Genomic DNA, 21,951 nt, shown 5'->3' on the forward strand with positions numbered 1-21,951 from the left:
CACATGCTAGGCAAGCGCTCTACCACTGAGCTATAGCCTCAGCACCCCCATTATCATTTTTTTAAAACCTCCTTTATATTTGACTTAGTTTGAAATGTTTTCTGTTCTCAGTTACCATAAAATTCCTAAGGCAACATTAATTTTCCATGTTGGGAAAAAAATCAGAATTCATATAGTATATATTTTCAACATGGCCCTGTGCTATCCTTTCCCACCCCAAACTAAAAATAAATAAAAATCAAATACCCACTCTATAGAAATTTAATTTAGAGTAGAACATTTGGAAATATTAGTGGTAATGATCTTTGAGTGACAGAAATTATAGTTATTTTTCTTTGAGATTGTATGTGTTCTTTCAAGATTTCTAACTCTAAACCCAGTGCTTTTTTACCTATCACAGGAGGCCATTCAAAAAAGTGGAAGAGGATACTCTGGGACCACTAGATGGTTTGCTCATCTATAATTACCTCTATATCTAGAGCACTGTACAATAAAATTTCATATTTGAAGTGACAACTCTGGCATATTATAGTATTTTCAATTATAAAAGATTAAATTATGATCATTTGGATTAAAATGGAAAGTACATTCATAATTAAGAATGGTTTTAAACAAGAATGACAATTTTTGAAAAGTTCTATTTAACCTTAAGCTAATCACCAAATCCAATTAACCAGATCTTTCCAGTTTTCTAGGCATTTAGGCTCATCAAGATTTTAATATAAATAGAATAAAAACTAGTTGATGTCTCCAGGCAGGGAAATTTAACCAAACCATAAATATTCACCAGAAGATAAAAAGGGAAACTTGTGGTTCTTTACATACCAGAGATGAACTGTTAAGAGTTTAATTATTAGAATAGTTCTATGGAAACTTTCATTTCAGCTCCAACTCTTACTCCAACTACCAATAGGATACATTAGTAAAATTTTCTGAGACCTTGAAATGAGATAATGAGGAAGATATTTTGGACAATTGAGAATTATCCATACATACTTACATATGCACAAGCCTATATGTGCATAAACACATGCATAGTTACATGTATACATTACCTAAAATCTGAATTTTTTTATTTTAACCAAATATATTCAGCTACCAAAAAGGAACCAGCCATGCTGCCATAAAGTTTTCTAAGTAAATGATACCATTGACTATGTTAATGACAAAATTTGAAAGATTAGACTGTCATAGATAAAAGATAATTATTTTAGTTGAAGGTTAGGGGAAATAAAAGATTATAAATATTTTATGCCAAAGAAACTCGATTTACTTAAGAAGCTAATATCATATTATAGTTGATATTTTCACAGTTAAATTAGAAATAGTCATCTGTATTAGAACTTATAATAGTCATTTATATTACCATCTATTTTTTAATATAAGCCTTGAGAATCTATGTCACTATTTTGTATTTTCATCAATAACAAGTCACTACCTAGTATATTGTATATGTCTGATGTAGATGAGAAGTTTGAGTTATGATCATAGCTTGGCCAATGATAGTTACTTGCTTTTGGGAATATGACTTATATTTGAAAGCCAATTTTAAGTAAGAGTGGGAGGATAAAATATCACTTTCTACTATGAGAATAACTGAGGCAAATTTTTGCACATACTATATTTATTAATTCCTGAAGTTTGCTCTTGTTATGACTTGGCAACTTAGGAAGCCTCGACTGCTATGTGGGATCCCACGATTTCTTTAGCACTATGTAATGGCGCCTGCACATTTCTATGTCCTTTACCATTAAGAAATTTGCTCTCTAACTTGATATGTCAATTTCTTCCTGTTCTTCCTGTTCATAACATCACCATCCTGATGACCACTGTGTACCTCTTCATGGAACATAGTTCCTGTTTTATTCCCCTTCCAATCCGCATGAAATTTTTACCCAGATTCAGTTTCCTTTAAGTCTGCTATCCCATTTCAAAACAGAAATTTATCTTTTGTTTCCATTATCTTATCTTTTATCAATTCTTCAAACCCAAGGCAGTGTCCTTCAATCTTACCACATTACTGAAATTTGGCTGCTTAAAAGTTTGTAAATGACAGATCCAATCAATGGTCTCTTCTCATCCATGTTTTATTTGACTCCTTTGTGACATTTTAAAATCATGATCACCATTTCCTTGAAATTTTTTCATCTCTTGTTTGTGCTCTTGCATGATTAGTCTTTTTCTCCTTCTTGGACTGCTAAGATAAAAGTGTTTTCATGGTATAGTTTATGGCCTTCTCTTATTTTGTATTGAACTCAAAGATTTCCTCCATCATTCACAGAAGTTCAATTACTATGTCTACCAATGAAACTCTTAATTGCCCATGTCTATCATGAGCTCTAGAATCAGATACACCTAGGTTTGGACTGGTTCTACTACTTACTAACTGGTCCCCTTGTGGCATGTTGTTCAACTTTTTTACACTTCTGTTTTAAAAATGTATGTTGAAATAAATAATATAATTCCTTGGCAAAATGCTTGGTACATGGTAAACATTCACTAAGCAGGAAAAGTAACGTTTTTTTCCCTTCCTCTCTGCACCTGGATCCATATTTTCAACAATTTATTGGACATTGAACACTTTGACCTGGATATCCCACACAGATGTTCTAATATTTCCAAAGGAAAATTCATTAACTGCTTCTACCAACTTCTGTTCTTGACTTAAAATATTTACTCCATCTATAGTTTCCTGCTAAGATAGTCTATCTATGCATCCTATAAAATTTTTGTTGAAAAGTATGAGCCAAGTACTAAATAATCTTAGTAAGAAAGGACATAATTCTTTATTCAAGTTGCAATGGAGAATAAAAACAAACAAAAGATTTGTGGTGCAAATAAATATACAATGAACTAAAGGTTCTGACAGATATATGCACAGGGAACTATGGACCACACATCAAGAATTTCTACGTGAAAGTTGAGGTGGGGGAGGTCACTAAATTCTGAATGTTTGTGTCCCTTTAGAATTCATCAGGTAGAATCTAATCCCTCAGGTGGTGCTTTTGAGAGGTGATTAGGTCATCAAGCCTCCACATTTGTGTATGAAATTAATATTCTCATAAAATAGACTTAAAAGAACTTATTGGCCCCTTCTGCCATGTAAGGACACCATAAGAAGGGGCCATCTATGAGGAATGGGCCCTCACCAGAAATTAAAATCTTCTGGGGCCTTGATCTTAGACTTCCCAGCCTTCAGAACTATTAGGAATAATTTATATTGTTCATAAATTACCTGGTTTAAAGTATTTTGTTAAAGTACTCAAACTGACTAAGAGAGAGGGAAAGGCATGTAAAGGAAGACATCTCAGAGGTATCTTTAACTTCTCTCTCCCTTCTCTTTGAATCTTCTCTCCCATCTTCCAAATTCTATTCAGCCAAATCCTATAATTAGTCTCAATAAGATTAAAATTTTGGCTTCAACAACTAAAATGTTAATCTTTTGAGGCTAATAATATCATCAATAATACAAATAACAATAATCACTGGTAAGGATGTGAGGAAAAATGTACATTTATACATTGTTGGTGAAACTGGAAATTAGATCAACCACTTTGGAAAGCAGTATAGAAATTCCTCAAAGTAGGAATAGAACAATCATATGACCCAGCTATTCCACTCCTTGGTATTTATCTTAAAGAATTAAAATTAGAGGGCTGGGGTTGTGACTCAGTGGTAGAGTACTTGCCTAGCACATGTAAGACACTGGGTTCAATTCTCAGCACCACATACAAATAAATGAATAAATAAAGGTCCATCAATGTCTAAACAAATTTTTAAAAAGAATTAAAATTAGAATACTATAGTGATAAAAATATATCAATGTTTATAGCAGCACAATTCACAATACTCAAGTAATGAAACCATCCCTAGTGCCAGTTGATAGATGAATGGAATTAGAAAATGTGGTATATATACACAATGGAGCTCTATTCATCCCTAAGAAAGGATGAAATTGTCATTTACTGATAAATGGATGAAACTGAAGAACATCATGCTAACTGAAATAAGCCAGAATCAGAACCGAGGGTCAAATATTTTATATGTGGAAGCTACAAGAAAAAGAAGAAATAAAAAGAGGTATCTCACAAAAATAGAAGAGAGATCAGCAAAGTAAAGGTGGGAACCAATGGTGGGGAGAAGAACTAGGGAATGAAGTTAACAAAATTATGCTATATGCATGCAGGAATATATCACAATGCATTCCAATTCTATATATAATTATAATGTACCAATTAAAAAAATAGAAGGAAGACAAATAGAGTAGAGGAAGGGCATCAGGGGGAGGGAAATGGAGAAGGAAAGAGGAAGTACTGGGGATTAAAATGGAGCGACCTATGTTATATGCATTTATGCATATGGCAAAATGAACCACACTGTCATGCATAAATATAATGCACTAATATAAACATTAAAAAGATTAACATTTTAGAGGAAAGGTAGCTCTTTCCCCCACTAGAATGTAAGCTCATCAAAGGCAGGGATTTTGTCTGTTTTTTTCTTTGTTGTAGCCTCAGCAAATAGGACAGGGATGGCACATGGTAGAAGCATAATAAATATTTGTTCAAATTTGTTGAAACTTATCTACACTAAAATTAATTCACCATAGTATTTATCAAAAACCAGTTTTCACTTAAGGTATTTTCATTATATATTTTCTTATACCTTTGCACACACAAAACAATTTTGACAGAATGGAGACACAGATGTTACTGTTTATTTGCTTATCTATTTGCCAAAGGGAGCAATTCTTTTTGAGCTTTCTTGTTCTTTAAATGGAATACTCAGTACCACATTTTCACAACTCTTGCAGAGACATTTCAAAGACCCCAAGATTAACCTGATCTTATCTTTTGCATTTAAAGCTACAAAAATTTCTGTGTTGTGGAATTAATAAAGAACCAGCTGGATTCTCCCAAAAGGAGAGGCTTAGTGTTATGTTATGTCTTGGATACACACACACACACACACACACACACACACACACACACACACATACCCACTCACACCTGTTGAAAATCAGAATAATAATGAACAGGAAAAATTACTTTCTGCTACTTCAAACATATTTCATGCTTTCAGTAAAGTATAATAGGCAAGTGTCTGTTTACTTGACATGGTAATGAAAATATGTATTATGATTAACTAGATAAGTAACTTTGTAGTTAATGAGGTTGTTAAAAACTTGTTTTCTTCTCAAAACAAGTCTCTTCTCAAAACCCCACGTTTCCGGGGCTGGGGATTTGGCTCAAGCGGTAGGTAGCGCGCTCGCCTGGCATGCGTGTGGCCCGGGTTCGATCCTCAGCACCACATACAAACAAAGAGGTTGTGTCTGCCAATAACTAAAAATTAGTATTAAAAATTCTCTCTTTCTCTCTCACACTCTCTCTCTCTCAAAAAAAAAAAAAAAAAAAAAAAAACCAAAAAACTCCACATTTCTGTTTTAAATATACAATCTGGAGTATATATAAAAAGTATAAGGGGATGGAAGGCAAAAATTAGATACAGAGATCCCTTTAAATTTTAATTTTTGACTGATGTATAGTACATCAACTAACTCACTTAAAAATTCTCTAAAATATTTGTTTATGTTCACATTTAGATTGCTAAAGTAAATATTTTCCTTATTAAAATCAGATTTTATTTCACTTGCGGTGAAATTTTCTTGAAACGAATTATGTTTGCTTATGGTTTTATTTTGAAATGAACTTAAGAATACTCAATTAAAAACATATTTAAAAATAATACCACCAACAACACAAAAATAATACCACCACCAAAGACACTAGTGACTGCATCATAATGATCTCCAAAATATTGTTCCTCAATGCTTAAGCACATTTTAGACTATTATAGATATATTTTTATTCTCAATATGTAAAATATATTTTTGAGACTGCAGAATTCTTTTTCATGTAAATTTAACACAGTCTACATCCATCATTTGGTGTACACTGAAAAGGTTGGTTGATTCCTGTTCATGTGTAGTAAACAGGATTTATAGGTCATAGATTAGTTCTAAGAAGTCTTTTCCTGTCTTAAAAAGAATCTTTAAATCTGTGGCTGAAGATAGATTTTGCTAACCCCAGTGCTGTTAAAGGATTAAAGCATGAGATATTGTTGGATCTAAGCTCTGCATATGTGCATTCTGAGTTTTTTTCCCGCTAGTCATTATTGAAGGAAAAAATTATGCCTATAAATCTATTTTTTCATTGCAAATGTCCTAAGGAAAATGCTACTTATAAATATTAGGTAGATTTTAGTACTACTATATAATAAAGAATTATAACTGGTGCTAGAGAACTTACATTTATGGGTTAACGTGTAAAGGCTATATTATTCCATAGATATTTAAATCACTACCATCACTATTAATGAATATTTCTTCCAAATGGTTCTTATTTCCCCAGGACAGACACTAGCTCTACAAGTGTGGAAACAAGCATTACTCATATGGATTTCATTTCTCTTTTCACTTCTTGCCAACATCTCCTCCACCAATGGCCTTTGCTCTTCTTTCGTAAAAATAACCCTGTGGATTCCACTTAATTGTCACATTGGCCTAAAGCCAGCAAGGACAGTTAGCCTCATACCAAGCTATAGCCATCTGTCAGAATATGCTGAAAATCAATGAAGGTGGTTGCTACCCACTTTTCTGGCCAGATGTGACTGCTCCACATGATTCTGATTTGTCTTTGTGAGCGGGAGTGGTCATATTAATCTGAAATCCAGGTTTTAAAAGTTGCAGCAAAATCTTTAAAATTCATTTTGGTGAATAGATCATGGCTAATACCTATCCACATCATTCTCATAAAAAATACATCTAAGAGTAGGTCAAACAAAATTAGTTGGGGAATTGAAACAATGCTTGGCCAAAATTCTAATGAGTAAAAGATTATCAAGTAAACTTTGAGTTAGGGATGTGAACTGAGGGACAACAAAGAGAATAATGTAGGGAAACCAAAAACGGCTACAATTCCACTTAAAAGTCAATCCAGATTAAGGGGATGAGAAGCTAAGGGAACTGTTCCAGCGCTCTGCAGGGAGTGGGTTAGGTTTGACTCCTGATTAAAATAAGCACCACTCCACTTAACCAAGTGTTAAAGGCAGGCCAGACCACTTGTACTGAAAGTGCTTGGACTGAATGGAGAAACAGATACAGAAAGGAAAGCAGTTAAATAGGATTCTGAAAAGCCATAAGGAATAAAACCGACATCAAGGGGATGAAGAAGGGAGGGATGTGACACAGGGGAAGAAAAACAAGAGGGAAGGAAACTGAAATGAGAGTGCAAATTAGAAGTGATTTGAATTAAAATACTCCTTGTAATAACTATGTGACGTGAATGCTATTAACCTATTTTTTAAGATCAGAAAACAGATTAAGAAAGGTCCTGTAATTTGCCTAAGTTCCTACTGCTAATTAGGAGCAGAACTAAACCTTGAAGCCATATCTGTTGACTTCTACAATCCAAACTCTTAACTACTCTTAAACAGCTTTTATCAAGAAGGTACAAAGCTGTGCCATCAATGCTAAATGATAGTGTTGGAACTGAGACTCACTTGGCAGGGAGGAAAAGAAGCTTTCTGGAGAAATAAAGCATGAGAGGATCTTTAAACTCTGTTATATCCATAAATGGAACCCTGAATGAGGAAGGAGAACACAGAAGTTTAATAATATGGATTTCAGCATGAAGTTTCAATTTTTGGCTCATAGCTTAAGAATAATAATTCTTTGGTTCTATAGTCATTATCTCTCATTAGTACTAGAAAAAATATTTTCTCATAGAATAATTAACCTAGTCAAGAGGGTTTAAGTGCATTGGAGGAGATGGGAGAGGAATCATAGAAAGAATAGTACTTAATGTCACTTAAATGGATAACTTTGACTACGTATGACTTTGAGTTATGATATGCTCTTACCAAAATGCCCTTTCCTCCACTTTCATCTAATTTCTCCTAAGTTTATAAAAAAAATTTAGGTGATTTTCTCAGGGAAATTTCCACTTTTCCTCTTTTACCTACTTTGACACTTCCTTGGCCATCATTATTCCCACTTTGGTTAGGTCCACTACCTCCAAGTGTTTCTACTTTGGCATTACTTAAATATAACAAAGCATATATCATTATATTGTTCTTTATCTCACTTTTCCCCACTACTATAGAAAGGCATTAATGCATAGAGGTTACATGTGAAGACCTTAGATTTATAACCTGTATTCAAAACCTGGTGTGGTTCTTGTATGTTGTAATTATGGGATCTTGCAAAGCTCCTTAACTTCTCAGTACCTCAGTTTCTTCATCTCTGTCAGTTGAGGATGGTGGCACTAATAATACCTACCACAGGGGTTGGAAGTACACCTCAGTGGTGAAGCACTTGCCTAGCATGTGTGAGGCACTAGGTTTGATCCTGAGCACCGCATCAAAATAAATAAATTAAATAAAGGTATTATGTCCATCTACAACTAAAAATAAAAAATTTTAAAAATAGTACCTACCACAAAGGGCACTAGTGTAAGGATTAAAGCAATTGATTCACTAAGGGGCTTAGAGCAGTGCTTCACATGTAGCAATGCTATATTTTTAGCTATTATCATTGTGATGAATACAGACCATAAGTTTTTGAAGTTCAGGGATTCTTAGTCCTTATAGTAACCTCAGTGCACAAGGAATTACCAATAAATGCCTTACTGGGCTGGATGCACTCAATAATCCACAGACTGGGAGATATATGTGAATACTGGATGTTCAAACAACATTTAAAGCTAATGTGACTCTCTGAATGGTAGTGACTCTGAATTCGTCTCCTTTGCCAGCAGGTCAGTGCCAGGCCTTTATATTGAATTAATAATATTTATTGTATACTATCTAGGAGTCTGGCTTGGAATAGATATTTCATATGTATTTTCTTATTCAATTCTTGAAATAACCCCACAAGGAAGGGCTATCGTTTTCTCCACATAAAACATGGCATAACTGAGGTCCACAGAAGTTAGGTAATATGTCTAGGTTGACAACAATATAGGTAACTTAGTCCTGGGACATTGGAGCACATACAAATTAGTCTCTCCAGATTTGGCAATATGCCCATCTTCCTAGGTTGCAAAAGACCCCTCACCCAAAAAAAGGTAATCCAGGTATTGGATATACTAAAAGAAGGTTTGGAGGTAGAGGTCAATCAACTAATGATCTCTGAGAAAGGGAAGGTTCAGGGCAGGGCACAGTCCTGAATGAACTAGGTAGTCATAACCTTGATTCTCTGAATGACAGTAAGCAGGCAGCAATCCAAAGTTGTTTTGATCACAGCACAGTCTTACAAAGCCTCACAAGTATGTATCATAAAAACATGGGGAAGGGGGTTGGTGCTACAGAGTGGAATATAGTGATGAAAGAGTATATTCTATTTAAAAGCTCGCCAAGAAATGAAGTGGAATGATGTTGTATGTATTTACTTGGGGGATACTGTGAACATAAGGATAGAAACACCTTTAATTAGATGAAGAAAGACAGAATGGGACAAAAAAGTAGAAGCATTATGTATTATTATTATTGATATTATTATCACTACTATTTACCAAGTGCTTACTATGTTCATTGCTGCTCTAAGCATATTGCAAATATTAACTCATTTAATCCTCACAACAGCCTTATGAAGTATCTGACTGTTCTAAATGAATTAAAATTCTATCCCAGAATGGTGAAAGCTCTTGTAGATTTTATCACTTAGTCACAGTTGTTAATGTTTCAGAGACTATGGTATGGGTAAAATGTGGCAATAGATTGGAGATGGCAAACATTGGCTTTAGTTTTCAAAAGGGATAAGAAGCTTATAGGCTTCTTAGACTACACCATGAAACATCATGGAGATTAAGTGAAAAATTTTAGAACAGGTTATTAAAAAAATGGCTTGTGAGCACCTAGGATAAAATAGTAATCATGACAACATAGAATAAATTCTCTAAGAAGAAGTCATATTAAATAAATATTTCATTTCTATTTTTGAATCAGTTATTAGATTATCAAATCAGTAAAAATGTAGGCATACAGTATCTAAATATTAGCAAATCATCTGTCAAAGTCCCTTGCTATTCCTATGAACAAGATGGAAATTATATGCTAGTAAAAGAATGCTGCCTGACAAGTTAAGGTCAACTTGCAGAGAGGTTTCTAGTGACATGCTACAGTGCTTTGATCTTGATCTAGTTCTATGTAAAATTTTTATTAATGACTTAGATAATAATGAAATGTATATCAAACACAACTGACATACTGCACAAATATTGGAGTAAAGCAAACACTTGGCATGGCAGAATCAGAATTTGGCTACATCTCCACATGCTAACAACATGAAATTGAATTAGGCCAGATCAAGGATCTAAACATCTTCCTAGACTCTCTTTCTTAAACATACAATTTTAAAAGTTTCAGTTATATTATTGTAGAATAAAATATGGCTTAGCCTTGGAACTTGTTTAAAAGTTTTAGGAGTTTATTTACGTGTATTCTTAATGTATATCAGTAGTGTCATATAGCCAAACAAAGAAATAATCATTAAACAAGGGAGGTGACTGATTGTTGGTCATAGCCCATAACTCTGAATGAATTGGTCGAGGTGACTAGTAACAGTCCCATTTAAGGGGCATCAGATCTGTTCCCAGCTCTTGCTCAAGAGGCATTCATACATAGGTGGCCATGTTACTTTGTTAAAACATATCATTTTTGTCTCCCTTAGTCTCAGCTGACTGAAAGAATAACTGACAAGATTTACTAAAACACTTAAAAACAGTGTAGTACAAAAGAGATGAACAGGATTAATCTAATTCCCTTTCTTAGGTTTCTAAACCTAGAAATATAGCAATGAGACATAATACAGCTAAAGGAATAAGGTTAGAGGTGTCAGGGGGTACACGTGGAGTTATGTGGTGCAGTAAAACCATACATTTCTATGATAAAATAGAAACTATGCAGTAGAAAAAAGAAAGATTGAGCCAATGGAAAGAATATGCTATTAGGCAAAGAAGGGATCAGAACAAAAATGAAGAGCATTTCTGGGTCTTATTAATGTCAGAGATCTCTAGGCTGTGGTCTTCCTTTGGGTGTTGACCACTGCTTTCTGGGTTCCCAGGGATTAGTATCAAAAACCAAAAAGTTATTCTCAATTACTCAAGGCAATCAGTATGCACTCTGCTCCCTACAACCAGAGAACCGAATAACCCACACCTGAATTCAGCCTTGAACATTATCTTTCAAGAACTGTTTGGACAGACTGGAGTGTGTTGTAAAGGAGACCAAGAAGGATGGTTTGAAGTAAATGTGAAGAACAGCTAAAGGAACTGGGGAACCCTTTTCACCCAAAGAGCAGACTCAGGAATAGTGAAAGGCTATCAAGTGTGAGAGGAATTTTATTTATTCTATTAGACCTAGATCAAGGGAAAATGGGCACAAGTAAGAAGAGCCAGATTTTGGTTCAAAAAGAACTTTCCAACCATGAGAGTAGAGGAACGGGAACAGGGGAAGGATAAAAATAGAATGGGGAAGCATTGGGGACTAAAAAAAGCAAATTATATTCCATTCATGTATGGTTATGTCAAAATGAACCCCTAGTATGTATAACTAGAATGCACTAATAAAAAGATTTTTAAAAGACAAAAAATGGGGAAAAAACCCTTCTAGTAGTTGTTTGAGTCGTAATAACATTATTTTTCAATTGGGTAGTGCTTTACAGTTTATGAGCCACTGTATAAAGTGTCTCCACTAATTTGACCTTCCTAACAACTGGCTATAGAAGGCAGTTTTGGTGGGGGTCGAGGTGGAGGAATAAACAAACACAGGGCCTTGTATAGACCAACCACATACTTTACCACTGTGCTAGAGTTCCAGCCCTAGCAGGCATTTTTATATTATTTTTTACAGATGAGGAATCTGAGAATTGGAGAGGTTCTGCTACACAACTTCCTGTGTACCTACAGTAACCTTTTTATTGAATGAATCTGAAATGAACATTTTAAAGGATATATTTGGAAAATTCTAGTTGATCAACCTGATATGTCTTCTAGGTATTTTTAACTCATTTTTTGTGATGCTGAATATATTTTCAAATGCACTAAAAAGGTTCTCGGCTCAATCTTACATGAAAACTTATGTTCTTCTCTGTGTCTTATGAAACTGAGACCAATTAATACATTCCTTGCATAGATACAGAAGGTCCGTGGGTGCAGTTTGTACAAACACGCCTAGATGTACATTTCAAATAAGAATAGTTTTTTCTCTCCATTTGCCTGAGCCCATGCCCACCCTCCTTCCAGATTTCCTGTTATTTGGCTTCATAGAGGAAAGGAGTACATTTGCCTGTCAGAATTGCTAGTTAACCATATTTGCCCACTGTTTCCTCAGTACTCTATCACTAAGCTTTGCAAATGAAATCAAAAGAAGAATGAAGAAATCACCACTGTTTGAAAACTCTTTGAAGACAATATACATTATTCTGTTTTTCTCTTTACTCTCCTTTTAATTGAAAAAAAAAAAAAAAACCCTGCCATTAGTAATTAGTACTGTTCCATTTGTGTTATCTTCCCCATAGGTGTTGCCATATTTTCTCTTGGGAAATGACAGGAAAAAAAAAACATTCATGAGCCCATTTAATCTGATAAGTGATAGATTTTACAGAGTTTATCTGACTTGATCTATAGTACTTTCCAATTGTTGATGGTGACATTCTGATGCCACAGCTGGCATCTAATTTAATATGCTGCTAAGAAAAAAAGTTTTATAATTTGATTGTATTAGTACTTCCTTTTCTGTTCTGATTCTTAGAAGTTATTAGAAGTTGATACCAGACACTGTTTATCAAGTAGTATATTATACCCATTGCTAACATATAAATGTCTTTAGGAAAAGTTAAAGCATACAGAAGACAATGTAAACTTCTTGAATTTGAAAGAGAACAGAATTCTGAGTTTTCTTAGTTCATGTTTTTCTATGCTAACAGAAAGTTGTAATTTGTTGGTGATGCTGCGGATTGAACCTAGGGCCTTATGCATACCAGGACTTGCTCTATCACTGAACCACACCTCCAGTACTGAAAGCTGTAATTTTGGATTTAAGAACAAGTGATTAGAAATGATGATTAATTTCTCAATTAATCCCACTTAGTGCTAAAGTCTATCATGATTAAGGGACCTAGAATTGTGGAGGAGTAGAATTTTAATCACATGACAAATACTTCAGGACTTAATCTGGAAACCTAAATATGTGAACTGACAGAAAAACAATAGCATTTCTTTTTACTCAAAAGACCAAATTTCATCCCAAAGTCAGAATCCAGTTTTTTTTTAGTCACACTTATACTTCCCCTTCATGAGGCAAATAAATACTTTTCAAAAAAATATTTAAAGGCAATTTACTTTTTCAAATAATCTTATAATAAATAAAAATGGAAACTATCACTGTTCCTCTGATTGTTTGGATTTTCCTGTAATAGTGCAGGACAATTTACCATATTCAAACAAGGGACAAATACATTTCACTTTGAAGCTGCAGTGACAGCTTAGATAATTATGTCATTTCATGTTTTTGTGGGTATCTGACAGTGAGGTGTTTATGCATCTGCATTTTCATCTTTATATGTGTATCTGATTTGATCCGTGACTGTGAGTGTGCCCAGATCTAGATGTAAGCGCCTGAGTGCTTTGGAGGGCCCTGCCCTTTTGCCCATGCATCTGGATGTGTATCTAGGTGTGAATTTGTGTGTCTCGGCAGATAACTATGGTGAGATGAGTTTCTACAATCAGTGGAATCATCCTCTGCTAATATTTAAGTTGAGTGTGATCAATAATAGTTCAATTACCTGGTCTCCAATGGTATGTTGCTATTCAAGACCCAGCTGTTATGCAGATGAACCGAATCCTGTGTACTGGTTGGGGGAGCTGGAGCAGCTGGGCTGGGCTGGCTGCGGGTAGTCATTGATCTCCTCTGAAGAGAGTCCGCTGTAGGGGGTGGCTTCCTGGCACAGGTACAGGCATGCGGAGGCGGAGGTGGCGGTGGGAGGGGTCTGAAGGTGAACTGGTTGTGTGGGCTGCTCTGCATTTCTAAAAAAGAATGAAGAAAAACACAAAATAGAGACTTACTCTCCTTCTTGGCAGTCTGAGAAACGCAGCATGACAGACTTACCAGGATTTCAGATAATATAACCTGTGGTGTGGGGGAAGAGTTTTAAGTTCAGTGTATCTGTAAAAATGCCACTTAACTTACAAAAGCACGTGCAGCATGCTCATGAAATGTAAAACATTCACAGTTGCATTTCCATGTAAATTCTTCAGGGCTGCAGCAACTAAAAAGTAAATGAGGTCGCCTCACACAATTTGTCATAGTTTCTGCTACTGAACAAATAAATCAACAAGACACTAAGTTACAGAACAGAAGTGAGCTGATTTCCATCGGTTGCAAAAATCTCACTTTGGAAAATACCACTGAAAGCCACAAATTCATTGCAAGGAAAATCATTTGGCACTTCAAATAAAAATATAAGGCCACCTTCTGGCTTACCTCAGAAAAAAGAGCAAATCCATACTTCAGAAAAGCAGCTCACAAGTGTGTAACTCATCTGCGTGAAACTGATCTTTTCCTCAGCCCCCTACTTTAGCCCCCTACTTGTAAAAGGTAGGCTAAAAGGAGTTTGTTCCAGTTACAATTCGTATTTCCAGGGCCATTCAAGGTGCAATCTGTACCCCTCCTCCCCCCTTGCCACACCTTTCTAGGAGCCCTGCCATATTAGCAGCAGTTTAGGCAGCAGGGAGACTGTTTTAATTTTTTTTTTCTGATTGTTTGTGGAGGGGGCAGCCTGGGACAGCCATCCTCAGACTTCTATTTTTGCTATTGTTTGGTATTTTTCCACTGCTTTCCTGGCAGGCACACATAAAGACAGTGAGTTAGATTTGGCCCAATGAGAAATACCCCAATTAAACCCCTTTGAAAAGAAATCACTATTGTAGCTGATAGCCACCTCGCTTCCACAGGAGAAACATAATAGATGTCAAGTGATTGCTTGTAACACCAGCATGTTCTGGATAAACTTTGTAGACAGAATGGCTTTGTCCCACCTCCCCAATGACTGAGAGCTGAAAAGCAGAAAAATGCTAGAGGCTTTCGATGCCTAGCAAAGGGCTCAGCTGGTTTGTGCTGAGGCACACTATGTAGTGACTGATCACAGAAAAAAAAAATACTTCTTTCAATTCTTCCACCTCAGACACAATTTGAAAGACATTGGCATGGTTTTCATATTTTAAAACAATATTACTGTCCTCAAAGCATGACAAATTCTTAGCTGAATTTTCTAGTACAGGTGGCACCCTTTTAAATAAACTTGCTATATGACAATTTGAATTGTATCAAAGATGGATAAGGAAGGGAGTGATGATCATTCATTCACAAAGGATTCTTTTAGGTGGTCAGCTCTCTTTGTGTATTTAAAATGCTTCATGAATTTTCTAAATCACCCCCATTATTCCAGGCTCAGCCCAAATCCCATATCCACTAAAATGTCATCACCAGTACTTAACATCTCATTAATTTTTTAAGTCTCTGTGCTCATACTGATAACCATAACTAGATGTATGCTCTCCAATCTTGGGACTCAGAGAAGCACAGAAATCCTTTCATTTTGCAGATGAGAAAACTTGTCCAGGAACACTTGACAAATTAGTGGTGTGGCTGAGACTAGAACCCACATCTCCTGACTCTCTGGTCAATGATCTATTCCCTGTACTGCAGATCTTTGTAATATAAGTTCTCTTTTCCTTCTTTAGATAGAGAGACACTGAATCCCTCAGTTTTCTGGCATTTTTATTTATGTTTACATGTCTGTTTTCCTCTTAGACCATAACTCATGAAATGTAGGCCAGAAGGCAGGGTTATGTAATGCTATGCATACTGGAAGGAGCATAGGATTTGGAGGTATGACAAATCTGGGTTTAAGTTCTGCCCATCACATAGAAATTTAACCTCTCATTTATAAAATGGAGATAATAATCCTTTTTCCTAATGATTAAATTTATTCATGTAAAATGTGTTTGAACAGTATGTCAGTGGTTATTTGTTTTTTAAATGTAGTAGAAACATAAGGTCATCTAGTTCAGCTACACATGAAGAACCTAAAGCTCCAAGAGGTGAAGTAACTTGTTCATTTATTCATCTTATATGAATTTGCCTGCCTATGTCTGATGATTCCCAGCCTAGTACTCTTTCTATTATGCTATTTTGGTAAGTAAATATGACTCTTCTCTGACTAACACTGTTCTTACCATAAATTTGATCCCTGAGTATGCAATATTATGGCATTCTCTTGATGTCCTATGTATTTTATCTTATCACCCATAATAGACTACACATTTCTTAAAGCAAAGTCAACTTTTACTTGTCTTATACACTGCATAGCATTGAGCACAGTCCTGGGTGGAGAGCAAGATCCCTAAAAGTTTTTACTCATTGAAAAGGATTTGACTGGTTGAGGGAATCTAGTGAACCCCATTTTAGTGTTCCCTTAGGCTCTCATTCTAATGCAGTCAATGGATATATATTCAATTGTTCACTGAAAAGTAGGTTTCTCCCTTGGAGGTCTATTTGGAATCTCTCCCAGAGCCATGGGGAAGAACAACAATACCCTGAAGAGGGTCTTTAAAATAATACTCCTCCATGATGTCAAAAGAGTACTAGTGACACACTACAGATTTGCTATCTAAAGCCACTTATGGGAAATGATTTAATGACCTAAGGAAATGGAAGCAAAGTGTGAGATCCAGCGTCAGAGGAAGAATTCTTTTTAGATGTTAGGCTTAGAAAACCTTGAAACAACACATATGACATCTAGTCTCCTAATTGGTACACATTTCTATCAGCACAGTTGTTCAAAATAAAGTTTCTATTCAGTACAGTTTTTCAAAAGAAAGATACACACTCATGATTACCTGGATTTACTGTTTCAAATCTTTGCAACTCTCTTATTTTTATGAAAAATGACAAAAAAAAAATTTTCATTGAAAATTGCAATCATGGTATTATAATATTTCTGCTGCAGGAAGGATTGCTTTGTATAGTCATTCTGATTATATATGTGTATATACATGTTTATACATGTATATGTATAAATATATATGCATATTTTATCTCTTTTACTATGTATTTTTATTCCCATATTTCATATGCTAAGTTTTCTTTACTAGCTAATACTGTCTTTAAACACTTTCACAATATTGGATTGTTACACTGAGTGGAATATATCCAGACCTTAAGCCCTTATGAAATGCAAATGATCTCAGATTCATTCTTTTTTTTTTTAACCTCAGGAAAAAGATGGGGAATGCACTTGTTCCCTCCCAAATGAAGTAATTTAATCCTTGGGCTCCATGAAATAGGATTTCCCAACATTAAACACTAATGAAAAATACATTAGTGTTCAGTGTCAGGAGCTCTGGAACACCAATTCCGGGGCGGTTAAGAGTCACATGCACTCACTTCCAAAATAATCTGGAAAATGTATACTTCTGTGCTCAAGAGAAAGAAAGAAGCAAGGGAGAAGGGACTGAGTGGTGATTATGTAAATATAGATACCCAGACATACTTATAGAGCTTTCTAAAAGTAAATTAAGTTTTCAGATGGAAAGGTCTAATACTTGGAGAGGAGCCAGTTTCAGGTTTGAGGTCCTAAAAAAACTTGGAAAGATAATTTCTCAAAGGAATACATCCTCCAAACTGTAGATCTAAGACATTTTTTTGGTGTAAGAGAACTGTCAGTAGAAGTTTGAGTCTTCAGAAACAACACTCTCCTTATGTCCAAAAGGTAACTGGGAAAGTGGTTAAACATATCTTTTTTTTCTCCTCTTGCAAATAAACCTTAATTTGGATCACGTGTTAGAGAACGTTTTCACCAGAAATTAGAGTATCTCTGCTCAGAAACACCATGTGGCAAACTATCAGGGTGTTTTGACCCTTACATTTCATTAACACATATAGTCAGTTCTGTTATAAGGTGATGCCTGCATTTCTAAAATTCACTGCACTGTGCAAAATCACACATGGGAAAAAAAACTTGATGAGAAAAATGGTGTTGGGCACTACACTATAAAACACTATGAGTGACACATTTTTTTTTAAAAAGGAACCTAGTAGAAATGCTGGCAGTTTTATACATATTAGTAGTTAAATACCTGAATGCCATACCAAATATGATAATTTACCTTTAAAATGATCTGAAGCTTGCTATTGAAACTGGATGTTGTAAAGGTTACAAATAGTGAGTTATTATAAAGTGGTAGAATGAGGGTTATCTGACTAGGACCAAAAGTTCTAACACCAGATGTGGATGAGTGAAGCTCTCAGCACAAGTGGTGAACTGAGGTAGCTGGTGAATATTTCAGGTGTATGCAAGTGTTCATTTGTGTCTTCTTACACAGCTCATTCTGCTGTATGCAGTTTTCTGCATTTATCTAGTGTTTTTAACAGATGGAAAAACCACAAAATTTGCCTTAAGTTCAAACTGTTCTCAGATATATATACCAATAGCAAGGGAACAAACTAACACTTTAAAAACAATCATTGTGGCAGAACTGACTGAACTTGCAAAATAATTTTTGTAGGTATTAAAAATAAATATTGCTAGCATTACAGTAATGACAAAGAGATCATCTTCCTTGAAAATTTGACCCATGTAACATATGGCCAGTTTTCCCAAGATCTATGTAATAAACTGATCATTCTTTTCTTTAGAGATTCAATGATAGTATTCCCTCAAATATGCTTTTTTTTCAAAAGTTATCATGCAGTATATGTTGCCAAAAGGGGCACATATATTCCTATAACTCATGGTCAGAAGCCATGTCTGCACTTCCTGGCCTTAGTTTATGTTTCATTATCTCATTGGCCAAAAGAAAAGTAGCTTTCCAATTCTTTATTTGTAATCCTGGAATAAGAAGATCCCTGAAAACTGTTGTTTTATTTTTCCAATTCTTTTGGAAGGAAATCCTGAGCTGAATGGATACATATTATCTTTACCTCATTTAGTGAATTTATATACCGTTAACTGTGAATATACTAATGCATTTTATTAAGAGTGCTAGCCAATACCCCACTTGGTATTATATAATATACAGTACATACACAGTATTGCCTTTGCAAAATCTGAAAAATTCTAAATTCTGAGAAAAGTGGACTCCAAAGGGTTTTTTGATATGGAATTATGGGCCTATATTAGTTTTAACTACCTTCCTTAACTCTTATAAGGCAATATTAATGAATGCCTATGAAGAACATAGTAATCTACATGTGCAAAAAACATCAGAACACTAAGGGTTATTGCCATAATTACTATGTCAAGTATCTCAAAGACCAATTATGGCTGTGGCTCTTTTGGTTGCTTTTCAGAGCTGTCCTCCTAGGTAGGAGAGGGAATAAAAGGAATCAGGCTTAAGGAAATGAGAGGTTTGTTGTTAGTATTAACTATTACTACTCAGTTCTAAACACATATTTCTAATTTACAGTACTTTACTTGTTATGAGGAGTTTTCATATCCTGTAAGGAGGTGCTTTATAAATGTGCATGTTATGGCTAATATCCATTAACTTGATAGTGCTCAAGGATTAATAAATTAATCTTAAGTGTATCTGACTGTGGACACTTCTATTCTCAAGCTTATAATTATTATTAAAGACTTAAAGAAAATACAGAAAATTGGTTGTCAGAAGAAAATAGAGTAAACAAGTATAGTTTATCACTTCTTTGACTGAAATAATACTGCTTTAATATTAATGTACCAACAGTTTTTAATAAAAGTAGATTCATCAGTTAAACAAACCTTTATATTGAGACTAGAAATAAAATATATTAAAAGAGCTAATGTTTAATAAATACTTGTGTGTGTGTGGGGGGGCAGTATATGAGCAAACCACAGACAATAACAGAAAAAAGAGAGAGGGAGAAACAGGAGAATTCACAATTAAAGCAGATGACTGAATGATAGGAGTCACAGAAGCTCTGAGGGAAGGATAACAATAAATTATGATGATTTATAATTTAAATGGGTTCAATCTGGTTTTGGAGTATTGCATTCTGCATGGCTCCCACTACCCTGAGACACCATGCACACTTTGAGATTTAAAGTACATCTCTTTGAGGACTTTGAATGGTCCTCTTCTGAAGCAAATAAATTAGATAATATGCTCTGTAAATTTCTGGGTTGGTCTTTGTTACAGCCACTAGAAATAAAGGTCAATACTGAAGCACTTAAGAATCCTTTTACATGTTTGTGTTGATACCAGCATTTGTACTTCAGTCTTTTCATAATCTGATGTTTATTTTCAAAGTATGTGCTGGTCTACCTCCAGAAAGTCTAAACTTTCTATTTTTTAGGGCTAATTCATCAGTTTTCCTGTTTTCTAATGTGTGATACAAGCATAATGATGAGCCAAAGATTCCCAAACAGTCCTCCACAGGTCCATCTATCTGTCTCTGTAATAGGGGGAATATACCTGTGCTGTATACTATATCAGCTTTACATAGCGAAATTAGCCAGTCTTTGGCATAGTAGTTAATATTGTGCTAATAAGTGGCTGGTGTGTTAATTCAATCTCATACATAGATTAAGACAAACAAACTAGGACTTTCAAATCAAGAAAGAGAGAGAGAGAGAGAGAGAGAGAGAGAGAACGTGAGAGAGTGTGCATGTGTGTGCTCTCGCTGTGGCAAATGCTATTTTGCTGAAGTTAAAGTAAGTCCTCAAAGTAATTTTCTTTGCTGTGAAAATAAAGGATGTGTACATCTTGCTTATATTTTCAGAGTAGTTTGGCAATGTTAAAAAGAAGAGAAAAATGGGACCAATACATTTGTTACCTTACAAAAATTATCATTTTTCTAAGTAGAATGGTAAAGGCTCTACTTCATGGTAAAATTTGGAATTATAAATATCAAATCTTAAATGTTAATATATGATACTAATTAGCAATTAAAATTAGTGGTTGACCAAAGCCTTTTCACCACAGTCTTGAAGGAAACTCTATTATCCATTATGTATCATGAAACATGAAATAGATAATTGCCCTGTTTTATCTTATGCTGACAATGATGCTGTGGCTTCCATTATTAGCCAGTGAAGTATATCAAAAAGAAAATATAAAAAGTAATGATCCTTAAAAGTTTCATATTTATTTTATACTCAAACTAAAGTTGTATGTAGGTATTTTAATTATTTTCAATCCCCAAGTTCATTATTTATTTGCAAGTAGGTAATGGAGAGTTATGAATTAATTGACAGTGAATTATTTAATAAATTAGCTATCAGAGATATTCTGGAGTTTTACAAAGTTTTCATTTTCAGGACTTCATTTTTATTATTCTATTACAAATGGTCACCCTATATTTGTTCAAAAAACATAGGATGAAAATCATTCTAATGTTATTTATGAAAATGAAACTCTGAATGTTTGAGGCACAAATTAAGAAGACATTATGACTGTGTCTAAAGTTCTAAGAAAAATATTTTTCAAACATATGATATGTTAAATAATGAGGGTAGGCTAGATGAAGAGTAATAGAAAACATAAAGCAGAAGACAGGTCCCAGAGGATTAAGACAAAACATGAAGATTAGGGCAGCCTGGAAAGGTTTCACCCCCTGCCCAAACTTTGCAAATGAATTCTGGAGAAAAACTGTTGCTTATTATTAATACAACAACCCAACCATGATTAGCTGGTTGTTTGGTGAGAAAAGTGCCTTATATTCTAGTTCCTCCCTGCCGGACAACTTTAGAGATACAGGGGCCCCGTAGACTATCCAGTGGAGTGGTGGAAAGGACTTTCAGTTTTTGTACTTGTATATAAGACCTCCCATCTGGGACAATGGGAAGAGATGGCACTGTTACAGCAGTATTCATAAGACCCAGATGCTTCTCAAATTTCACCCATATTTTGG

At 34.8% G+C, this 21,951-nt stretch overlaps 1 protein-coding gene across 3 annotated transcripts in view; it reads right to left on the reverse strand.

Annotated features, from left to right (window-relative positions):
• Positions 1-21,951, reverse strand: part of Tenm1 (teneurin transmembrane protein 1) — a 529,849-nt gene that overhangs the window by 320,686 nt on the left and 187,212 nt on the right. For all 3 annotated transcript variants that reach the window (XM_077107670.1, XM_077107669.1, XM_077107668.1), the window contains exon 4: positions 13,844-14,084. In XM_077107670.1, coding sequence (XP_076963785.1) covers positions 13,844-14,084 — 241 coding nt within the window. The remainder of the gene's footprint in view (positions 1-13,843; positions 14,085-21,951) is intronic.

The sequence above is a fragment of the Callospermophilus lateralis genome, chromosome X (genome assembly GCF_048772815.1).
Source record: "Callospermophilus lateralis isolate mCalLat2 chromosome X, mCalLat2.hap1, whole genome shotgun sequence".
In the NCBI taxonomy this organism is placed as follows: domain Eukaryota; kingdom Metazoa; phylum Chordata; class Mammalia; order Rodentia; family Sciuridae; genus Callospermophilus; species Callospermophilus lateralis.